The 24,150-nt window shown below is 40.7% G+C and overlaps 1 protein-coding gene across 1 annotated transcript in view; it reads right to left on the bottom strand.

The window, feature by feature from the left end:
- The window catches only part of LOC111581132 (LHFPL tetraspan subfamily member 4 protein-like), a 40,067-nt gene extending 17,028 nt beyond the window's left edge, over positions 1 to 23,039 (bottom strand). The window contains exon 1 of the mRNA XM_023289155.3: positions 21,766 to 23,039. Coding sequence (XP_023144923.1) covers positions 21,766 to 22,174 — 409 coding nt within the window. The 5' untranslated portion in view covers positions 22,175 to 23,039. The remainder of the gene's footprint in view (positions 1 to 21,765) is intronic.
- Between the last annotated feature and the right edge of the window lie 1,111 nt (positions 23,040 to 24,150).

The following is a 24,150-nucleotide window of genomic DNA, read 5'->3' as shown; positions in this document are numbered from 1 at the left end:
AGACCATCTTCAGTTCAAAAGTTCAATTCAGTTAGTTATTAGTTCCATCTGGGGCAACATAAGGCCTAAGCATGGCATGTACAGTTTGAAGGGCTAATAGCTCTGATGCTAGCTGTTAAATACATTGTTTTCTGAGGCTCTAACATTCTTTTAGTTCTCTCAGTTTTAAACCAGGAAGCTGACAACAGTGCACTTCACTTATGAAAGAAGTTCCCCCAAAAGCTACAGATTCCTTATAGTTAATGCAGTTTGAAGATCACCTGTGGCACCCAACTTAAGTGCACGATTTTCAGTCTCTATATGTATATTTCCCCCAATCGTCATCGATGTTTAAAAAAAGAAATTCAGCTAGATCTGTTCAATATCTCATTTCAGCAGCAACATTGTGAACATGTATACCATTCACATCACAGGAGGTACAATATATAGTAACACAAATTCACTCACAACACAGCATGCTACATTTTTTACTTTTATTTATTTATTTTTTGTGACAGCAAAAGAGAACTTGGACTGTTTTCCATGACTAACCTACAATAGAAGTGTGTCTGATAGAACATAATTAACTGTACTTTAAGGGTTCTTGGAAAACAGAGTTTTTTTTTTTTGTTTGACAGTCAGTATCCACATAAGATAAGATAAAGTTCTTTATTTCTCCCCACTCCAGGGGAAATTTACATTGTTACAGCAGTTTTATTTACAATATATACAAGGGTGGCAAAATTTTTAACAGAAAAAATAAAAATAAAGTTTAAAAGTGCAAAGATGTGCAGTGCAAGAATGTCTGTGCAAATTTTATGGTTTGGGGTGGTAATGATATAGTCCAGTTTATGTTAACATCAGCCACTGATGCTGATGTTGTAAAGTCTTATAGCAGATGGAATGAAGGACCTGCGATAGCGCTCTTTCTTGCAGGGTGGATGTCTCAGTCTGCTGCTGAAGGAGCTGCTTAAAGACCCCACAGTGTCATGCAGTGGGTGAGAGGGATTGTCCATGATGGATGTGAGCTTTGACAACATCCTCCTCTCACCCACCTCCTCTATGGAGTCCAGGGAACAGTCCAGGACAGTCCAGGACAGACATGTGCACAGCAAACAAAAAAAGGCATGCAGTGTCAGTTGTTTGGTTGCCCAATTAATATAATATTATCCGTGGTCATGATTTTGACCTCTCATAATTAAATGAACCAGGCAGACTGCAATACTGACGCTTAAAATGCTCCACTCATCAAAACCAGGCCATGATGATGAATCATTTGGTTTCAGCTTGGGTAAATCTAACATAGGGACTCTTTATTTCACTCACAAGTAATTTTGGTCACACATCTGTCATACAAGAATTGATGGAGAGGCTCCTGTGTGCACTGCCAGCTTTCTTCTACCACAGCCTGTATGTGAGGTGTTCAGGGTACAGTTTTATGTATCGTTTGCCTCCAGGAGATAGACTGAATCAAGTCTTATTTTGATGCAGATTTGTAATACAGCAGCAACATACCATGGCATGGAAGTGCAAGCAGAGCTCTGCAACAAAAATATTTTCTATCTAAGATCAATGAATAACTGCAATAAAACCCAACAACAACACATTAATTCCAAAAATGATATATAGTGTTTTGGAAAGAAACTCTTTGAGTGGCGTATGGCAGTATGACAGTGATGAGCGTGTGACAGGGTCTCTCAGGGCATTCTCCTCCATCTGCCTTTCCTCTCCATCTTCAACTCAAGCATTTACGTGGGCTAAAAATAGCCCCCACCTTCTCACAACCCAAGAAAAGCCCTTTGAAGTTGTTGGGGTTTTTCCTCTTCCTTCCTCCCCTCCGCTCTCTCAAGACACTGCATTCTGAACTTGGAGGGGAGGAACTTCAAAGGCGAAGGGATCGAACATGGAAGGAGGATGGGAGGGAGCAAGGAGAGATGGACAGAACAGAACAAGGAAAAGGAAAAATAAAAGAGTCATATGGAGAGGGAGAGCAGGAAGGTTACCGCTGCTTCACTCCGCTGTCATTTAAAAAAAAAAAAAACCTCAGTTCATCACTTCCTGTCATTTCTTCTCAGCGCAGCTTTCACAACCTGTCAGCTGTTAGGAGGCATCAAAGCCAATCAAACCAAAGATAACATCTGGAAGTACACTGCCTGGGCACGTTTGTGATCCAGCTAGTTAAAATGACTGTGAATCAATTTATTTATAGCACTTTACAGATATTTATAAACCTGTTACGTAATGATTTTGTCAGACTGTCTTATCTACATGTCTACACAGATTCTTTTTTTTCATTCTTGACAAACAACCAAAGATGATTATATAAGAGCTCTAAAAATACCATCAGTGTGTTATATATAAGTGTGTGTGAAGTATTTTTGATGGGAGCAGCTCAAGGCTCCACACTATTCCTCCTGAACAGCTTGACTCTGTGTTTGCTGTGACGCCATCCAGCACTGGTCTGACTGAGTCTTGGTTCAGCCCACTAGTCTTTGACAAGATGGTCACTGTGTCAGATTAGGTGATTAGTCCCAAATTCTTACTGTGACGTGGCCAAGACACTTGACAGATGTTGGTCCCACTCATAGCATGACATATTTCATGGCCTGCATGATGTCATCAGTATGGAGCTGGAAGTGACCAGCTTGTAAATACAAGGAATTTGAAGTGCTGTGTGTGACTTTTCTGTCTATCAGCCTGTTTCTTGCCATTGCTGTGCATGGACGAGCATCTGTGTTTCTGTTGGTCAGCATCACAGAACACACTGGAAGTTGACAGAAAAAAAGAACAACAAAAAAAGAATCATACACTCTTTTTGCTTAAATGTCAAATTTTGGTTGTCATTATATATGATAGACTACATGTAATGATGACCTGGTCATTCATTAGGCTACTTTTTGAGTAGCATATCAGCATTTATTAAAAAGTAGTTGTGCTGTATTTGGTTAAATTTTGCACGAATACCTTTACTTCCAGTTGAATAAACAAGCATGAAGGTCTTTCAGCTTTTGGCAAGCAGGTGACCTGATGCTGGTTGTTTCAGATTTTCCACTAGAAGTCTATATTTGAGATTTTTTGTATAGAAATTAGTACACATACAAAGTGTTTGACTTTGTGCCAAGAAAAACAGGATCCTGTCTCCGATCTGTGTTATTATTGGAGAGTATGTAAATGTGCAGTTAGGTTGAGGAGAGTTTCTGGTTTGGAAACCTTAGGGTTGCATCTCTGCTTTTTGCAGATGATGTGGTTCTGTTAGTCTCATTTAGCTGCACCCTTCAGTGCACAGTGGGACAGTTTACAACCACATGTGAAGGAGCCTGGCTAGGAGTCAGCACCTCCAAGTCTAAGGACATAGTTTTCTATCAGAAACCGGTGGATTGCTCCCACTGGGTTGGGGCGTATTCGCCTGATGAATGAGTCTGCGTATTTCATAAGTGATATGAATACCGAGTGTAAAGGCCAATTCATGCTATTTGCATCAGTGTGGACAAAATTTGTGACTGCTTGACTGCAAGCGCATCAACTGTGCATGTGCCAAGAAAACAACTTGTGTTTAATACAGATATTGAGGAGTTTCTCCGTCATTCACACCTTTGTAATATATCATTAAGTGAATTTTAGTTTAAGTAGTTGCTGCTGAACTATAGAGGAGCTTTGTTTATACATGTCTTCATCAATGGACCCCAAACAGAGCAGGAAGTCATCATTTCTCCAGAAATCCTCTGCTGTGACAACACACTATGCATGACACACCTCAGGAACAATTACTGATACAATGCTATAGCATCAGCTGCTGTTTCCCCACGTGTTTTTCTGTGTTCGATATGAGGGAAAAGCAATCGGATGCGTAGCAGACCGGCTGTATTATCTGAATAAACAAAATACGAATACAGCCACATCAGTAGCTTGTCTATCAACCTGCACACATGGACACAGAAACAATGACTTGGCCTTAGGATGAACAGATGAATCATCAACAACTCAGCAACATCAGCAGTAATGCAGGTGTTGTACTGGACTGGCATTTCACCGGTTGATCTATGGTCCGACCCTCATTCGTGGTCATGAGCTCTAAGTGACAGAAAGAATGAGATCACAGACACAAGCGGCCGAAATAGGTTGCCTCTGCAGTGTGGATGGGCAGACTGAGGAGTTCAGACATCCAGGGGGAGCTCAGAGTCACCGGTCCTTCATGTCAAAGGAAGTCAGCTGAGGTTGCTCTGGCATCTGATTAGGATGCAGCATGGACACTGTCTTGTGGACTTTTTCCAGCCATGTCCACCTGAGAGGAGACCTTTGTGTCAACCTAGAACTTATTGGAGGGATTACATATCTCATCTGGCCTTGGAACACCTTGGAATCCCTCATGAGAAGCTTGAAAACATTGTTGCGTGCCTGGACTGCCCTTCTTAGCCTGGTGCCATGGCAAAGAAAGTCATATAAAAATCCACATGTACCACTTTCTTTAAAGTACTCATTGATGAAGTTGTTGGTACTACTACAAATACTGCTGCTGTAAAGCAAAAATTAATCACTTCACTTCAATGATACTATGACTGGAGGACTATAAACAAATAATTGAGTTGATTACTGCATTGGGAGTATTTAACATGTGGATGAAGGACAAAATTTTTTTTATTTTAAATGGCAAATGGTAAAATGTAGTGTAGGAGAAGTATGTATAGCAATACCTATGTCCTCCCAGGAAAACCAAAAGTATCCGTTACTTCAGGTAATGCACCAAAACATTATTTATATACAGTATGTTTAAGATGTCCCCTTCTGTAATTTTAAAATCCAAGTGTAAATCAGCATTTACACGCTGCTGTCACATCATAACCTTCAGCATCTAGAAGTCATCCCAGAAATATAAAAGCCAGCAACATAATTGGATACTATAAACTGCGGTAAATAGTTCAAACCCTTGGCCTCTTTGTGGCAGCAAGAACCTGCAGGTTGAAGTCCAGCACAGAGCAGCGGAGTGGAAAGGTGTGAAGATGACTGCATTAAGAGATCACCGTGCCCTGTCCATAATGTAATAAAGCTGTCTGAGGTCTGCCCTTCCCTCTGCTACTGTGTCTAGACCTTGGCCTGCTGTCCTCCATCTATCTAATGGACAGCTTCCTCGCTGACATACAGAGTTTTATTAGGGTTGAGATCAAGCCTGCGCGTGTGTGTGTATGTGTGTGTGTTTGATTTTGAGTGTGCAAATTGCTGAGAGGGCAGTTTACAAGATGTTGCTGCCGCCAGGGTTCACTGGCCCACTTGGCATGGAGCTCCCCCCTCCTCTTTCATTTTGTCTTTACACTCGTTCACCTCTACTCACTACTGTAAATTCTCTCAGTGCTTCTTTCTAGTTTATATATTTATCATTTATTCATTGTTTGGTAAATCTGTCTGTGCAGCATCACACTCTACTGCAGTAGCTTGCTGTATTTTTAGAATAAACATACACATATACAGCTGCCTGAAACAGTAAATGTGGCACATTTATCATACTAAATTTGCTCTGATTTAAAACCTCCTTGTTGCTTTTTCTTTATTTTCAGTCATTTGTGTGTCCTTCACTGGCTAGGAAGGAAGTTGCTGGCGTGAGTCCTGAATCTTGAAAGACAACTGGCAGGTTTACGGATGCTTGAACACAACCATACCACGCATTGAGCCACGATAAGCAGTTTTTTGAGATACAGAGGGATCAGTGAGCACCCCATTTGACAATCCATCTATTTCAAAATCAGGGGAAGAGTATCGCACTGAATCAGAACTGATACTGAATGCTATTTTATTTTACCTTATCACACTTGATTTCAAATTGTGTGGTAAATTTGAAGCACTTGATTTTCAGCAGCTTTATCAAAATTTGCAACGCATCTTGTACAGTTCTAAGTGGGTTTCGCATCAAGTTGCATAAATTGGCAAATCTGTAATTACAACATCGTTTCAAGCTACTGCAATTAAGGCCAAAAAAGAGTCTGGAATCACTTAATGATTTTTCCGTAGACAATAACCATGTGAAATAGCTATCAAAGAAATCACTCTGTGTGTGTGTGTGTCTGTTCTTCACACATCTTAACTGGGTGTGTTCCTGGGGACCCAAGGAACTACAGTGTCGAATGTGAAGCAGTGTTGATAAATGATGATAAGTGTTGATAAAACCTTCCTTTTCGACAAAGCTTATAGTTAGGGCTGACTGGGGGACCCTGACGGGGTGAGCTGGTGTTTTCATTTGCACAACTGACTTCCCCTCTTGACGTCCCTTTAGTTTGCCCCTAGTTATGCTGCTATAGGCCTAGGCTGCTGGGGAACCTCTCTGGATGCACTGAGCCCTTCTCTAACTACCTATGTATTTACTATATATACCATTATTGCATTACATTCACTCTGTTTCTTTCTGTGTCCTTTCTCCGAGTGTCCCTGGTCCCAGAGCTGGATGCTGGATGCTTCAGATGTGTGGTTGTTCTCCCACCAACTGTAACCCTCTACCTGTAACCCTCTACCTCTTCTGTCCCTCTCAACCCGCCCGGCCAGCAGGCAGATGGGTCCCCCCACATTAGAGCCGGGTTCTGCTCGAGGTTTTTTTCCCTGTTAAAAGGGTGTTTTCCTTGCCACTGTCGCCTTTTGGCTTGCTCTGGGGGTCAGGCATATGGGTTCTGTAAAGCGTCTCGAGACAATTTGACTGTAATTGGCGCTATATAAATAAAATTGAATTGAATTGAATTGAAATGGTGGCCATTTTGGGGTTTATCTCTTTTATTTTTGCCTGTGGGTAAGAGTTTCTGAAGCTAGACAACATCATCTAAGGTAAATATATTATGTAATAGATCAAAAAAAAAAAAAATTTGCACCTCCTGCCAGGTAACATGTCAAAGATAAGAACATCAAAGGCAAATACCTGATGTCGCGCGATAATGTCAATGTCATGACAACGTATTTCTTATAAATCATTTATGCTACAGGTCTCTTAAATATTTGACAAAAATAAGTCATGTGCCTTTTTTTGCAGGTTTAGTAAAAACACAACAGATTGGCTGCTTGATGCAGCTAAAAAGTCATCATTGACTCAAAACAGTCACTTGAAAAAAAAAATCAGGGAAATAATCAAAATAGCAAAGTATCTCAAGCATGTAAAGCCACCAAAATGTTGTACACATTGATTCCATTTTTTTTGTAAAATAAATATAAGAAATTCAGAATTCCATTTTTAATGAGAATACCAAAATTATAATTACAATTATATATTTATATATATATATATATATATATATATATATATATATATATATATATATATATATATATATATATATATATATATATAAATAAAAATTGTAAGCGGTTTATGTATATTCATGTAAACTATAAATATACATAAACTGCTTGCCGTTCAGAGGGTTAAACAGAAACATGATTTGAAGATGAATGGGAAATTCTATATATGGTAAAACACAGCATGATCGTGGATATGACAAGAAATGCTCATTTTCTATCCACTGACAGCATACAATGCCAATGCAGTAAATTGCTTGTTATTTGGGTCAACAAATACTTGAGCGGGTACGAGAACACAATGACAGGTTTGATCCCCACAGAAACAATCTGCCCATCAACCTCCAGCTGTCCTTTCATTGTGCCCTACAGCAGCACAACAAACGCTGTCATGCTCAGTCATCGCAGGCCGATTCGAAAACAAGCAACCAAAACGTAGCAAGCAAACGGCCACTTCACTTAATTATTTAATCAAACCAACAAATTTGTTCACGACACCTGGTCTAACAAGGGCGCACAAGTGAATGAAGGTGTAAATCATCATCTTCACTACCGATAATGTAAATGGATGATGTATAATGAAGCTTTTTTTTTCTTTAATTTTTTTGCTCTTGCTTGTACATCTTATCAACCGGCTTCAGAGTCTTTGTTCCTCTATCTTTCACACACACGCATGCACACACACACGCACACGCACACGCACGCACACACACACACACACACACACGCACACACACACACACACGGCTGAGTGACAACGATGAGAAGGGTCAAAGGAATCCATTATTCAGCTGTCAGGGTATTTTTAGAAACACCCCAGTGACTTTGGAATTATTTATTAAGTGCCTGATAATTAAAACATGTACGTTCGGTTAGGAAAAGCCGACCAGAAATCTCGGAGAGAAAGAGGGAGAGAAAGGCGGGGGGGAGGGGGAGAGGAAGGGGGAGAGAGGGAGAGCAAGTGAGAGGCAGGGATATCCCCCGGGGAAACTCCTCTCTCTCTCTCTCTCTCTCTCTCTCTCTCTCTCTCTCTGTGTGTGTCTTTCTATATATAACTCGACCACTGCAGCATCTATTTAACTCCTGTTGGAAACCCATGCACGTGGGCACATTTTTCTGCCACACATATGAAGCTATATGCATGCCCACACACATAGACAAACACATGCACATGGTCTTTACACATTTACTAGAGCAGCAAGAAAAAAAAAAAACACACCCTACTGGCTCCAGAAAAAAGAAAGCGTTCTCATTAATAATTCAACTCTCACACCATCACATACACATTTACCCGCTGTCTCACATGCTCACGTGAACATACGAGCACATCGTCAGCGTGCACAAATTAATGCACTTTGTTTCGCTTGCTCGCTCACATTCTGCGTCTCCCTTCTTCACATACACTGGTACGCTCTCTTCTGTGGCGCTAATGCTTCTCTTCGCAGCACAAGAAGAAAAAGCAGCGACAAGGAAAAACGCACAAAGCCAAGAAAACACTGAATTCTGACTGCTGTCTGTCAGGAGGAATGGCACGTCATTTGCATTTGCCCTTTATCCACTGGGTTTGTGTTTATATTTCATGTATCCACGCCTCATGATTTACATCCAATGCTAAAATGTTGTGTTTCCTGCATGTATTGAGGTGTCCACATGCACAAGTGTCCATGTGGGGTAAATTTCATCATCCATCCACGTCCACACATTGACTGATTTGTGGACACTCCTGTGCAGAGCAGTGAAACATGCACCAGAAAAGTAAACTAAACACATTTCATGTCATTTGTACACGACCGTTCAAAAGTTTGGGGTCAGCCAGACATTTTAGTGTTTTCCATGAAAACTCACACTCTTATTTATCTGCTAACATGATTGCACAGAGTTTTGTAATCACCAGTTAGCCTTTCAATACTATTAGCTAACACAATGTAGCATTAAAACACAGGAGTGATGGTTGCTGGAAATGTTCCTCTGTACCTCTATGGAGATATTCCATGAAAAACCAACCGTTTCCAGCTAGAATAGTCATGTACCACATTAACAATGTCTAGACTGGATTTCTGATTAATTTAATGTTATCTTCACTGAAAAAAATGCTTTTCTTTCAAAAAGAAGGACATTTCTAAGCATCCTCAAACTTTTGAACAGTAGTGTATGTAATGACATGCATACTCTATTCCACATCCTTGGCCCTATTCTTGCTGAGCACTTACACACAATAGACAAAGCAGCCCTTTTTCTTACTGCCAGGAGGTCACTATTATGTTTTCCACAAAAACGCATGTGGAACATGTTCACATGAACAAATCTTAGATTGTAGCATGTGTAGAAGTGTGTACACGTCCGTTGATCTGACTTAAAGTTCACAGCTGTCAGTGAACATGGGTGCAGAGACCATGAACTGGCCTTAAGAGAGTGGAAGTAGTATTTGTGGTGAATGGGTGTGTAACATGTCTGACTTTAAATGCAGACCAAAACCCAAACTTTAAATAATTAGTTGGTGTGCACAAATATTGCAAAATAAAGGACACATTTTTAAACTGCTGGTAATAGACCAAAAAAAGAAGAACCTCTTAGGGAGGAGATCACAGTGGATCTCTGGGACAATTAATAAAGCTGTTTGCATCGTGTGGCTCACTAACTGCCAACATTGTTTCCTTTAAACCATAGATGACAGGGGAGTTTGATTAGAAAAGATTTGTGAGGGTTGTTTTGGAAGGCAATTACAAAGAACAAATGTTTTATCATTCAGTTTGGATCCATAATATAGAGTCATACAGCAACCTCCAGTTATGGATGGTCACAGGGTGAGTTTTAGTTCACAAATGCATTTGTGCACACTTACATCTGCAGCTATATTATGCAATTATAGATTTAAAAAAATATGTTTCCATGTTGTTTATAGTTGGGAATTTTGAGTCAACTGTTATCTCTGCTTCATAATCTGATGATAATGATGAACTGATGAAAATGACATCCAAGTGATAAAGGGTGTTTTTGAGTATTGCCATTTCTGATATAAATCAAACAACTAAATACCTGCCGGGCATTGCTAAACCATCAGAAGAAATACAAAAAACTAAACAAAAAATTTTTGTTGTACACATTCACATGTCCTGCTGAGTGTACCGGTGGTTAACACTGTTGCCTTGCAGCTAGAAGATCCCTGGTTCGCATCCTGGTCTGGGCCTTGGATCTTTCTGCATGGAGTTTGCATGTTCTCTCTGTGCATGTGTGGGTTTTCTCTGGGTATCCTGGCTTCCTCCCACAGTCCAAATACATGCTGAGGTTAACTGACCACGACTCTAATGAGAATTAAGCAGTGTATAGATAATAGATGGATGGACATGCCTATGTCTTGTATTAGACTCCCTTAGAGTTCAAACCTTAACATCCATGTATGCAAGTGTAACATGAGAAATAAGCAGATTTAAATAACATTGCTTTTGCAAAATTTTTGTCGACAGATCTGCTCTGGGTCATCTGGTTCTGTTTGCTTATATTCATACAGTTCTGTTTGCCTATATGAATATAAGCAAACAGAACCAAGTATGGCACATAAATGTGCGTGAATGAATGTGAACATTAAGTATGCAACAAATTTGACTATTGCTCTTTAGTCAGATTGTACTGTCCTTGGCTATACGGGAGTGCAGATCCCAAGTTAAAACACAGCAGTCACTTGTCAGCAGGAGGATGCTCTACTTGAGGGCACAAAGAAATGGTGAGTAATGGTATGTAATCATGAACTAATGATGCACTCCTAGTAGCGACTCAGTATGATGCATCACTTTACTCAAGGGAACATCAAAATAGTAACTAACATGACAGGACACTGAGATGTGGCATTTAGCAGGTGATTTAGTGTCAATCACAAATGTTTAGGAGAGTCATTATGCAGATGTACTCATGTAGGAATGAATCATTAAATATTGGTTCACTGACATACTATCTTTAGCAGGAGTCAGTTCTTAGGTAAGCTACAGTTTTCTACTAGAATCCTTGATTCAAAGGTAAGAGGGGAACCATTTGAAAGTGACTAATCAGCACTTAGATCCTGAAGCATTCCTAATTTTATCCCTTTCACAAGACTTATAGAAACAACTGTTTGAAGTCAAAGATTGTAAGAATATTCAATGCAATGCAAGTAATCCCTCATAAGTTATGCTCTAACCTTTCTGTAATTATTCTAGAGTTTCAAGAAGTACCTTGAATGTAGAGAAGCCCTAGGTTGCTGTAGGTTTATCCCAATAAATGAACATTAGAATCAGTTTGTAACAGCTAACCAAACTGCATACTAAACTCTGAGCCTGGGCATGAAAAGTCACTTTAAACTAACAAGACTAAAGGCTAAACGAATATGTGGTGTGAGTCACAGACTGTTCCTGGTTCACATGTACAAAGCACGTCACAGTCACGCACATCCAACATGTGCGAGCAGTAACTGTTGTGAGTCAGGACACTGAATGACACTGAACAAACATAACATTCTCTGTCAGTCAGCAGTCAAACGAGCCAAACTTCATGTTGAGGATCGTCACTGGTCGTAAGAGACGGGTCTGCAACTACTACTAAGAGAAGAAACAACACTTTTCACAGTGGAAGAGCCTGCAGTTTCCAAAATCAGAGAAAGTCAGAAACACACACAAGAGCTTGTTCATTTTCTTCAACATTCACATGGTTGCACCTCAGGAATTAGTCCCCCAGAGTCACATGGTCAAGGAAGAGTGGTGCAACATCCTGAGGTGGAACACTGGGTGCAAATGACCTGAACTGTGGCATGAAGGCATGTGAGTGATCCAGCTGCTCTAAGCACGAGCTCATAGCGCTGTGATTATACACGTATTTTATTCGGCCACATCACCACAATGGCTGCTCAACAGTCACCCCTTTGCTAGATTTGGCATGCTGTGACTGTTTCCTCTTTCTTCCTGCCTCACAAAAATAAATAAATAAATAAATTAATTAATTTAATTTAATTTGAAGGGTCACCTAACATAATAGATTTACTTAGAGACCCGAGTGTTGCAGGAGCTCTGGGAGCAGTGTGGTGCTGCACAAGGAGGCTACATCAGTTTGATGACAACCAAATTTAAATCACATGTGGTTTTGTTTTTTAATTCTTATAGGTACAGTCTCTGTTTTTTTCTATTTAAATGCACCTTGAATTGGATTACGTATATATAAAACATGACTTCAGTGTGGGCGGCACAGTGGCTTGGGGGTTTGCACTTTCACCTTGCAGCTAGGAGATCCCAGTTTGCGTCACCGCCTTCCTGGGATCTTCCTGAATGGAGTTTGCATGTTCTCCCTGTGCATTTGTGGGTTTTCTCCGGGTACTGCGGCTTCCTCCCACAGTCTAAAAACATGCTGAGGTTAATTGGTAATTCTAAATTTCCCAAACTCTGCCTCAGAGAAGCTCTACGTTTTGCCATAAGTCGATCTGTTTGACTAATTCCACATGTTGCTCATTCCACATTGTTTTGTTGTGTTTTACTCTCTTCCAGAAGCAAACCAAAATACATACAACAGTATGTTATCTTCACCACCAAAAAGTCCTATGTAATCCCCAAACACACACATACACACTATCTCAGTTCATCTTTTGGATTGCTTTTCATTCACATTCTAATCCTCCAACTCTCACACCTTATCCACCGTCTTTCTATCTCGGTGTCTCACACACACACACACACACACACACACACACACACACACACACACACACACACGCGCACACACACACACACACACACACACACACACACACACACACACACTCTCTCACTCTCTCTCTCTCTGACACACACACAAAGAGCACACAGTCACTGACAGGTCGTTTCTCCCAGGACAGCTCCTCCCCTGTGCCACGGCCCATGTCCTGCTTAGTTCTGTTTAATATTGCAACAGACAGGGTCAGACGTGAAGGAGGGATGGAGGCATGAGCTGATGGAGGAGAGCAGGGAGAAGGGAGTCATCGAGCTGCAATGTTAGAGCGCCACTGAGCTTTCCTGTAGTACCTCATTTCTGCTGGAGGGATGGAGGAAAATAATTAGAACTGATGAACGATGGAAGAGATGGAGTAGAAGACGATGGGGTAAGAGACCTTGTGAACTCTGTTGGAATGAAAAAAGTGAAAGTACCTCAGAGCTTTTTCCACAAATTCATCTTTGTTCAAATAAGGTGTATTAAAATGAAAGCTGAAGCAGTTTTCCCAGGAGCATTTCCCACTAAATTAATCTAAATCGAAGCAAAGGTGCGATCAGCGAAACTCTTCACAGACCTAAGGTCCTTTTGAGAAACCCAGCCCCCCTCTCGTTCCTTTTATGTAAGTGAAAACTCTGCTTAGTCTCGATTCTTAGAGTAAAATGACCCCATTATTCACTTCCCCATTCAGGTGCGACACAACTGGGGGAAAGTCACCTATTAGCCAGACAGCTGTTGATTCACTCTTGGCCCTAACCTAACCCACATTCAGCCGTTTTTGGTTTGTAGCCTACTTCACCCTGTTGACCTCATTATTGTCTTGAATTTTCCTGATAACAAATTTCACTTAACCACTTCTAAACCTACTTCTTCTACTACCTTCTAAACGGTCAATCATTTTGGGGTTATTGCTACTTTATCCCTGCTCAGTTGTTCACGGGGCCCGTATCACACAGCAAATTGAGCCAAAGCCCCATTCAAACTGGTTTTACCTCTACAGGGGAGGTGGGGTGATATTAATATTAGCTGTCCAGGTCAGTGATTTCAATCCCATCTGGAGCGCACATATGAGTAATGTTTTCACAGCATGTCCTCTAATGATTACCACCATAATTACCTACTGTTTTTAAGCCAACACTTCTGTAATTTAAATCCCATCTTGTGCAAAGTTTAGAGCCCCAACCAGACCAAAGTTAAGTCACCAGATAGCACATGGGAAGTTATGTTTCCCACCTCCTGCTCTAATGTTGCTTTCATCTAAGCAGGACTTTTTTGGGTCATATTGTTTTCAAAGGACACTGGAGATCCTGATGACCTGCATCATGAATCTGGTTAACCAGTGTTCTGTATTTTTTAGGAATGGGACTTTTATGCGTTAATTTCGATTAATTAGTTACAAAAAAGACAAGAAAGCACTCAGAAATTGCAGTACTCCGCCAAGACTACTCAGCCTTTGTATCATTTCCGATGGATGAAATCTTTAATAAAAAAAATTACCTTGCGTGGCGCACAGGGTGTGTGTTATGCATGTGTATGTTATGTACGGATACCGAATTGCATGACCTAAATATGTAGCGGGCAGTGGGAATTGATACCCACAATTTAATCAGTTGTTCCTTGTATCATTTAGGACAGATAGGTCTCGATAAGTCCGATCATCAGCAGGCAGCTGACGTCGTGTTCACTTGTTGTCATAGTTACAGTGACGTTGAGCCGCTATATCTCACAATGACAGAAATCTTTAACAATAGAGGAGGTGGGTGAGAGGAGGATGTTGGCAAAGCTCACATCCATCATGGACAATCCCTCTCACCCACTGCATGACACTGTGGGGTCTTTAAGCAGCTCCTTCAGCAGCAGACTGAGACATCCACCCTGCAAGAAAGAACGCTATCGCAGGTCCTTCATCCCATCTGCTATAAGACTTTACAACATCAGCATCACTGGCTGATGTTAACATAAACTGGACTATATCATTACCACCCCAAACCATAAAATGTGCACAGACATTATTGCACTGCTACATCTTTGCACTTTTAAACTTTATTTTTTTAAGCCACTTTATACTGTCATTGTCTTACAGTGTGTCAATACTATACTATTTCATCCTCATCTCTCACCCCTGTATATATTGTAAATATTATTACTACTGTTCTATTATTATTTTATTCCTATTACTATGTCTATTGCTACATAAGCTGCTGTAACAATGTAAATTTCCCCTGGCGTGGGGAGAAATAAAGGACTTATCTTATCTTAACAAATCCGTGGATCCAGACTATAAGCCGCATCACTGCCAAAATCTAATCACTTGGTCCTTGTGTCATTTCTGACCTTCCCTGAAAGTTTTATCCAATTCTGGTGGTCTGTTTTTGAGTAATGTTGCACACAAATAGACAAACACAAAAAGATTCACAGACTGACAAATGTATGGCAATCGTCACATAACTCCACCGTGTTGCTTGGCGGAGTAATAACACATTTAAAAAAAAAATTAAAAAAATAATGCATTTAATCGCACCTTTCTCAGTTCCCTAATTTTTGGCACACCGATAACACTGATGCACACTCCACCCCGGTAGGTGGCGGTAATGAACCTAAAGTCTATTTGCCAGTCGTGAAGAAGATGCACAAAATGCACTGAGTGATGTCAACGCACAAGAAAGTTTGGTGAACAGTGAAGGAAGATGAGACTGCATTGCTTGGTTTGTTGGGCGGAGAGTTTTCTTTTGAAAAAACTTTCCGATGGCAGCTTGGATAAAAATGTGGTTGTGTGCAGAGAGTTTTCTTGCCACGGCAGCACTTAAAGCTGACGGTATCACCTCAATGCGAAACATGTTGCTGCTACACCAGAGCTATTGTTAGCTACGACAGGCCTGGTACCGGAAAATGGTGTAGCCAGCCCACAATAGACCACTTTTCAAGACCTTCAGAATGCCTGAGTTTACAAAAAGTCCTAAAATGTTGAATATAATAGCTATAATTGCACGTTAAGTTTGCAGTAATCTGTGAATGTAGTAGACAGATGAAAAATGCAGATAAATATAAATGAAATATTTTTGTCGTTTAAGTTCATGTATATGTCTATTTATCAATTCAGTTGTCAACCAAAATTAATTTGAATTGAAAAACTTTGCTTATAGTGTCATATATTGCTATTTGACAAAATGTGATTAATCATGATTAATTAATAATAATCCAAAAAGCCTCCAATTAATTAGATGAATTTTTTTAATTGCATCCCATCGCTTGTATTTTTGTTCCAGATTTGGGCATATCCATGTGAAAAAGAGTTAGCTGCAACTGGGAAATTTTGCACATACTTTATTACTAGTGGCATTTTCAGTAGTTCCAGTAGTTTACTATACTATTTCTGTTACTATAAGACACATTTAAGACTGTTTCTGTCTCCAAAATAAAGCACATTTCTGTGCAAAAAAGGATTATTAAATGAGGAAAATGATAGAATCACATGTCCAACCAGGCATTAGCATTCATAATTTGGGAGGTTATGGAGACAATCGTGCTAAAAAATAACTTGGCTTGTATGTCATTTGAACAAATAAGTAATTTAAGGTATTTAAAACAACCATAAATTAACAGTTAAAGTATGAAGCACTTTTTCAGAGTGTCCTGCAAAGCTTGTATAGTGCTGCCTTCATGTCTAGGAGCACTGTTTTTCTAAAACTACACTGCATTTTCAATTATGCTTTCAGGGAAACTAATTTTCTTCCACATTATGTTTATTTTCAATACAACACATCAAAGTTTATAATCTGCCATTTGTTGGATTTTTTTCCTAATTGGTCTTTTTCAGCCACCCAATCATATATTGACTGGGGCGGAGTTGTCACCCTATTAAATCAGAAAATGGAGGCGAGGCTTCAAAAAATGTTGAGAAAGAGTCAATTTAAACCTAAAGCACATTTTTCCTAAACCTAACCAAACAGTGGGTGAAACCAGTGAAAGAGGTGTGTGGAACATCACCACACAGTGGAAACGCTTCCTTCTGCGTCACACTGTTACCTTGGCAGCAGAAAATACATTTCTTTCAAACTGCAGTTGAGGTGCAGCTGAGTAGCAAAGGGACATCCAAACACCAACGGCAGAAAGATGCAGAGGAAGGAGTTCTTAGACACCGTTCATCCATCTTGTGTTAAAGCATACTAGGGCCCTTAACAATATGAAACTTTTTTTTTAATGAACTGTAAAACTGAATGTACTTCATATTTCCAGTGACTGCATTGTTAAGCTAAAAAGCATCTATATGTAGCAATGATTGTCGTTCATTATTTTGCTGGTAAACTATTGATCTTTTCTTAGATGTCCCATTTTAGTCCAAAAGGGAACGCATGGTTGTGTATAAAAACATTTCCCTCGAAAGAATTATTACAGAGAATGTCCACAATAACATTCTATCCTGACAGGTTGAACTTACCCAGTGAATGGAGCCCAAAAATAACTGGACAGGCAATTACCACATAGTAACCTAACTTCACAATGCAGACCCCTGATTTATTACTGCAGGGTTTTGAAATCAGTTCATCTTTGGTTTCTAACAGCAGTGCAGCATGCATGTAAAATCTTGAGGTATTTTTGCTGGTTCCTTTTGCAGACTATTTCTTGGCTCTGGTTTCCTTTCTTGATGTACTGCAGCTTTGCCAGTAGTTCTGCTATCAGCAGGTCAGGATGAACCTTCGTTTAGGCCTATGGGTGCAAATAGTCAGTCTGTATTGCCAAGAGTTATGAGCGCCATCTTAAAGTCCTTTTCAAGTGCATTAACCTTATTCACATTTGGTCACTTCAGCACACATAGAGGCCAACACTGGCTTATTTTCAGCTTATAGATGCCAAAACGCACTGTGTAAATCTGCACTGCCAAGTGTCCTGCATCCCAGTGTTTTGGCCCAGGTTCCAGTTTCTCCTCTCATCTTTTATTTAACCTTTACTAAACCACTAAGTCTCCCCAGTTAGAGGAACTACTCATCTAGAATCTGACATCAAGCTACGCCAAGAAAACTGCTGCCCTGTGTGGACGTTCAAACTTTTCTATAGTTTCAACCGACATGGCGGTGAGTAGATAATGACAGAATTAGCACTGGGTAAACACATCTGTTTTACCTTCCTGTTCCTGTAGCACACACTAGCCCACTACTGTGATCGAGGCACAAACTGCTCCCTAATTGACACTTTTGGTCCATTTGGCCTAAATCTGGGCCCCCGACGGTTCAGACCGGCCCTTACTGTATTTGCTATGATACACTCTGTCACTGTGCCATGCCAGGAGACCCGCTGCTCACCCAGCAGGGCAGAGTGGATGATTAAACGACCATCTCCAAGGTGGTGAACAGCATTAGGCTGTCTGCCAAGCCTATTAGACAACTTACCTCCACCACACATCACGTGTGTCCACTGGAAGGACAGTAAAACCTTCTGAAGTTTCATAAACTCTGACCAATTTAAAGCAACACTGGTGTATTTTTAGTTTGGTATTAAAAATGACAGATACTTTATTACACTCAGCATTGACTGAACACATGTGGAAAGCCAAAAAATCACGATGATATGCTGTTACATTTCTATTTTTAAAGATTTTCTTACACTGTGTAGAAGTCAAAGTCCCATATAAAAGAATGGAAGATGTTTAAGAGCAAAATCTTGTTTTAATTTCTTATTTCTAGCAAGACATGCAGCAAAGGGTCATGAGCTAGAATTGAACACAGGTCACTGCGTTCATTGGTCTCTTGCTCATCCAGTTGAGCTATCTGGGCACCTGTAAACCCAAACACTTATACAGATACATAAAGATTATAAATCAATCAAGAACAACAAGATTAATAATCTTCCATAGTAAACTATTCTCAAAACAAGATCAAAAAGACTTTTTGGCTGGATATAAGATTATAAGTCTAGGTTAGACAGTTAATTTTTACAGTGTGAAATCATTTTTAAGGAAAATACAGGACACTGATTGTGGCTTTTACTGACAACAGACAGGGCCTCATTACATTTGATGTTGCTAGTAGTTGCACGACAGAGTGGATCCATTTACCTCTTAGATTAATAGAAATTATAGACATAGATCACCTTTGTGGTGATCCTTTGGAAAGAATGAGTCACTAAACTACTGAACTGTTTATAGAGCTAATAATAACAATCTTTACTATGTGAATGGACTTTTACTTTTAATGCTTGTACATTTTAAATAATAATTTCCAGTCACCAAATTCCATGAAACACCAGATACAAATTATTGTCTGCCTTTCCAAAGGTTTATTTCTAAATTTCTGATTGAATACCAACGCTTCCTTTCCAGTCTGTGGAAAGTTAAAGCGTTAAAAGGGTGAACGTGCTGCTTATAAGAAAAAATGAAACTCTGTGGCACAGAGGAATTTAGCTAAATCAGCCTTTGTTGACAATAAGAAAAATATCAGCAAAGTTATGCCAAAAGTAGAATCTTAACCCTTTCCAAACCGGAAGCCACAGTGCCAGGACCAGGCTGTGGCACATTTACTGAAAAGGCCGCCTGTTAGAAACGGATGTAACATTGTTGTTCCTCATTTCCGTTGCATCAGAGTTGCAGTTTGATTTTGTAGAACAGGTTCAATGACATCAGTGTCACTGACTCATTGTTAGACGCCTGTTATTATCTCTCTCATTTACAGCTTTAATTAGGTGGAAATAATAATGTCAACTTTTCTTACTCTAGTCTGGTGATAGGGATGGGGAAACTATCTAAAAATTCTCTTATGCATAGAGCCCATTGTTTTACAGTTGTGTAACTATTGTCGATTGAAGTTAGGGATGTGTTTTCAAGTGCATAAAAATAGCCTAATACAGGACAGTTCCCCTTCTTCTTCTTCTTCTTTTTATTTATTTATTTTTACACAGCATTATGCACTTCAGTAGAACATCTGGACACTCCTCCCACCAGCACTTCTTGCCATTGTTTTTGCTTGATTAATGGTGTGTAGGAAGACCCGGGTTCAATTCCTGTTAAGTCATGAAGATTCAGGTAAAGAGAGCAAAATCTGTACCTCTGCTTTTCTGTCTGATTCATGCTGATTGTAGAGCAGCAAACCCTTTCAACACACTCGGCAGAACAGAGGACGGAGTGGGCAGATGAGGAAAAGAACAATACAGAAGGGAAAAAAAGTGCTGATCTCTCTCTCTCTCTCTCTCTCTCTGTGTGTCTCTCCCTCCATCTCATTCAGTATGCTGACTGTTTCTGTACAGAAAACTGACTCCCACGCTATTCTGCCTGGCCTATTTATCACATTGATCAGCTTATAAAGAAGTTGGATATACACAGGAGGCTCGCTGGTGATGTGCGTATGAAAGGGATCATGGGGGCTTTTTTGCACCTTGTGAGATACACTACATGGTGCTACTCACAGGTTAAGTCTTGCTTACTTGGCATCTAACGATGTCTCATCTACACAAATATACTAGTCTTTTTCTTACACTCTTACAATCTTACGTTTTGTTGCAGTACCAGCAGTGAAAATGAGTGTCTTTATGAATTTCTTCCTCATCAGTCATGTAAACTGGACACTTTTACTGTAAAATGTCACAACTGGACTCTGAATGGGAACCTGCATTGTGTGTAATTTGATGGCAATGTCTATATATCATTTATTCAATGTGATAATTTTCAAAAATTATAATTTTCCCCAACCCGGAGAGCATAATGCCTGGATGTGTACTTTTAGCAATTGGTGCCATACTCATTATCACTTACAGTGACATCCTAAATGCTCACAAAATCCCCTATTTCCAGCACAACATCATCTCTGGCATCTGCATGAATCTAGACTAAACCATCAAAGCCCCCATTTATAGATCCCACTTTTCTCCTTTCATATTCCATGAAGGCAGCACAACTCATTATGTCCTACACGTGTTTAGAAAACCTCCATTTGTCCCCAATCACCTCTACAAACTGTAATCTACCCACACGAGCGGCCGACAAAACATTCTCCTCCATGAAAACAGTAATCCAATCAACCTGAAATCATTCCTCAAAATAGCGAGAGGCCCATATGAACCAGTAGTGACAGGAATCTTCTATCGCTGCGAACACATCCCACCATCCTGCATCGCATCCTATGGATGGATGGATGGATGGATGAATGACATTTGCATTTCATCAGTATAAAGCAATGATCCTGCTGCTGCTGCTGCTGCTACTGCTTTCTTTAGAGATGCAGTGGTATATTCTCAGAATATCAATGGTAACGGGGGTGTGGGGGAGCTCCGGCTCTCTTGCTGCCTCCAGTAATCACTCAAATGTATTCCTACTATCTCGGTGCTGTTGTTGCAGGAATGGAAAATCTGTACAACACTCCTAATTAGCAGTAACATGACAGGGCCTATATACCCTTAAGACTACAGCGTATTGATTTCAGTGCACTAAAAGACAATGAAACTGCTGCACACACACCTTTCACCTGATTTCTACCCAGTCACAGGATATTCCTGAGATGTGGCTCTCGAGCCAGTGGTAGCTCACAAATGTCTTATTTGCACAAGAAGAGCATCTTTTCACATTTCTCAGAGGGTTAGCTTGTTTCTATTTTCTCACAGTACCTTAGAGAGCAACAGATTTTGGTGTAAATGTATTAAATAAGGGAACCACCTCACTAAAAATGTGATTTTACAGCACCAACACTCAGAAGGTGTCCATAAAACAGAATTGTTAATTGAGATTTAGGTGGGTTTTACCTCCTTCCATTGCCTCCCTGTGTGACTTAAAATACACATCCTGTCCTGAGCTTATAGACCCACATGAGAAAAGAAAACGTGGAGGCTTCCTACCGCACAGCAGCTGCATCCAGGCGCAGGTCTTGTAAACGGTGGAGGTGTTGCAGAAGAAGAAGAGCGCCATGCAGGCGATACAGCTGAGGATCAGCACCATGGACAGCAGCACGAACACCGAGGCCGCCTTGAAGGCTCCGGACGGGATGGAGCTGAAGTCGGAGAAGCTGCCCACGCAGGTGAGCTCCCGGCTGGGCGACGGCCCGGTGCCCACGCAGTAGTGGAAGAGGCCGAAGTAGCCAGCCTGCGGCGTGTTGACGCTGTCGCCGATCCAGTAGGGCTGGATGAACACCACCACGTTGACGATGGCGAAGCAGATGGTGAAGATGGCCCACAGCACCCCGATGGCCCGGGAGTTGCGCATATAATTGTCATGGTAGATCTTGGAGGCTTCTTGGGAAGGCAACATGTTTTTATATATATATGTATCTTATTACACCCCCGTCTTGTTCTTCTTTAGAAGAAAAAAAAAGTGAATTTGTAAAAAAAAAAAAATAAATATAAAATAAAAACAAATCCCTCACAGCTCAACACACCTCAGTATCCAGATATTTTTTTTTCTCGGTATGAAGTATTTCTTGCGTTAAAATCTCCCCTGCTTTGGCTGTTTCTTCTGTGGCTGTTAAAGACTACTAAATGGGCCTACAGAACCACACAATAAAACCTGCAAATATGTGTATGATCTCACAAGACTAAACATTGTCAAAATGAATGGGGGGGATGCTACATTGAAGCAATACAAAATCATAGCCGACCTATACCTCTAATGAATAATTTACCAACACCAGTGATTCAACATTGCTGTCTAAGGCTCGTTTCCTTCAGGCTACACCATAAATGATTAACAAAAATCCATCAAAACAGGATTTTTTTCCTCTTTATTTCACAGTCGTCGGATGGAGGGGGTTAAAGCTGTTTTTCATCCTCATCCATCAGTCCAGAGCTCCCTTCAGGATGTCCTTTATTACCATCCGTGAGATCTGATGCGTCTTGTTGCCTGTAGCGCCAGCGGTGGACCCCGTTTTTACCTTCCGAGGCATCCGTGGGGTGCTCCCCTATTCCTCTCCTTTAATGTCCACCCAGCATGTGGAAACCAAAACGCAACAAAATGAAAAAAAATAAAAAAAATAAAAAAAATAAAGACCAGCTTTCAACACGAGCCCTCTGTCAAATTTCAACAGTCCTTTCTTGTAAATCCGACATCCTCCACCGCCTCGACTCCATTATCATCATGGTTTTTGTCGTAGCCTTTATCCAGTATGTCTCCTCTCTCTCTCTCTCTCTCTCTCTCTCTCTCTCTCTCTCTCTCTCTCTCTCTCTCTCTCTCTCTCTCTCTCTCTCTCTCTCTGTCTGTCTGTCTCTCTCTCTCTCTCTCTCTCTCTCTCTCTCTCTCTCTCTCTCTCTCTCTCTCTCTCTCTCTCTGTCTGTCTCTCTCTCTCTCTCTCTCTCTCTCTCTCTCTCTCTCTCTCTCTCTCTCTCTCTCTCTCTCTCTCTCTCTCTTCCTCCGTCCTCCTCCCGTTCCCCTGCGCGCCCCCCGGAAGATGCTGATGTTGTACTGATGACAGCGATGGAGCGCGTTCACGGGCGCAGCAGCAGCAGCAGCAGCAGTGGGGGTGAAATTTGCATCAGTGCGCGCGTCCGCCGCCTCCGTTCACCTTGAATTTGAAATTAGACCAACATATCTTCCCTCACGTTTGGACCAAGCCCTGACGTTTTCCATGACACGGAACGCGGAGCTCTGTTTGAAGAGCGTGTTGACTCAGGGAGGCCGGTGTGAGGAGATGTTTGAGGAGTCAAACGGGAAATCCGGATCCTGTTATGTTCCTACTCATTTGCAAAAGCCTTTGTTGACTGCAGTGATACTTAAACTAGACTAATCTTTACAATAACGGCCTGTTTGACATCTGAAAATAGATTTTTTTCCTTTTTTCTTTCTGTCTTTCAGGAGTAAATTCTTTGGCTACATACAAAACACAAACAACCAGAACAAGCAGACTTCTACAGACTACTGGGCAGAATACAGGAGCTGCAGGAAGACTTGATTTGAGGGGTCACACACAAGAGACAAAAACATGGATTGACACTATATAGTGAATTTTTTGTTACTTAAGAGGACTTACTCATTCAACCAAGATAACAGCATCTATGGGCTACAGACTGAGGTCCCTGGGTTCCCCAAGAAAACAAACATGCAAACAAAAAATTACTGTCAGGACAAAAAAGTAGAAGAAATAAGCAGGCAGCCACACAAGTAATCAAAATAAAATGGGAGAGCACTAGCCTGTGTTTTAACCCACGGAAGGAATGCCGATTTGGATTTGATGATTAAGTGATGCTGTGATTTTGGTGGGAAACCATTATATGCATGCAACCATACTGATTAAG

The sequence above is a fragment of the Amphiprion ocellaris genome, chromosome 8, assembly GCF_022539595.1.
Source record: "Amphiprion ocellaris isolate individual 3 ecotype Okinawa chromosome 8, ASM2253959v1, whole genome shotgun sequence".
NCBI lineage: Eukaryota > Metazoa > Chordata > Actinopteri > Pomacentridae > Amphiprion > Amphiprion ocellaris.
Note: the sequence above shows the minus strand (reverse complement) of the source record. Positions and strands in the feature narration are given on the sequence as shown.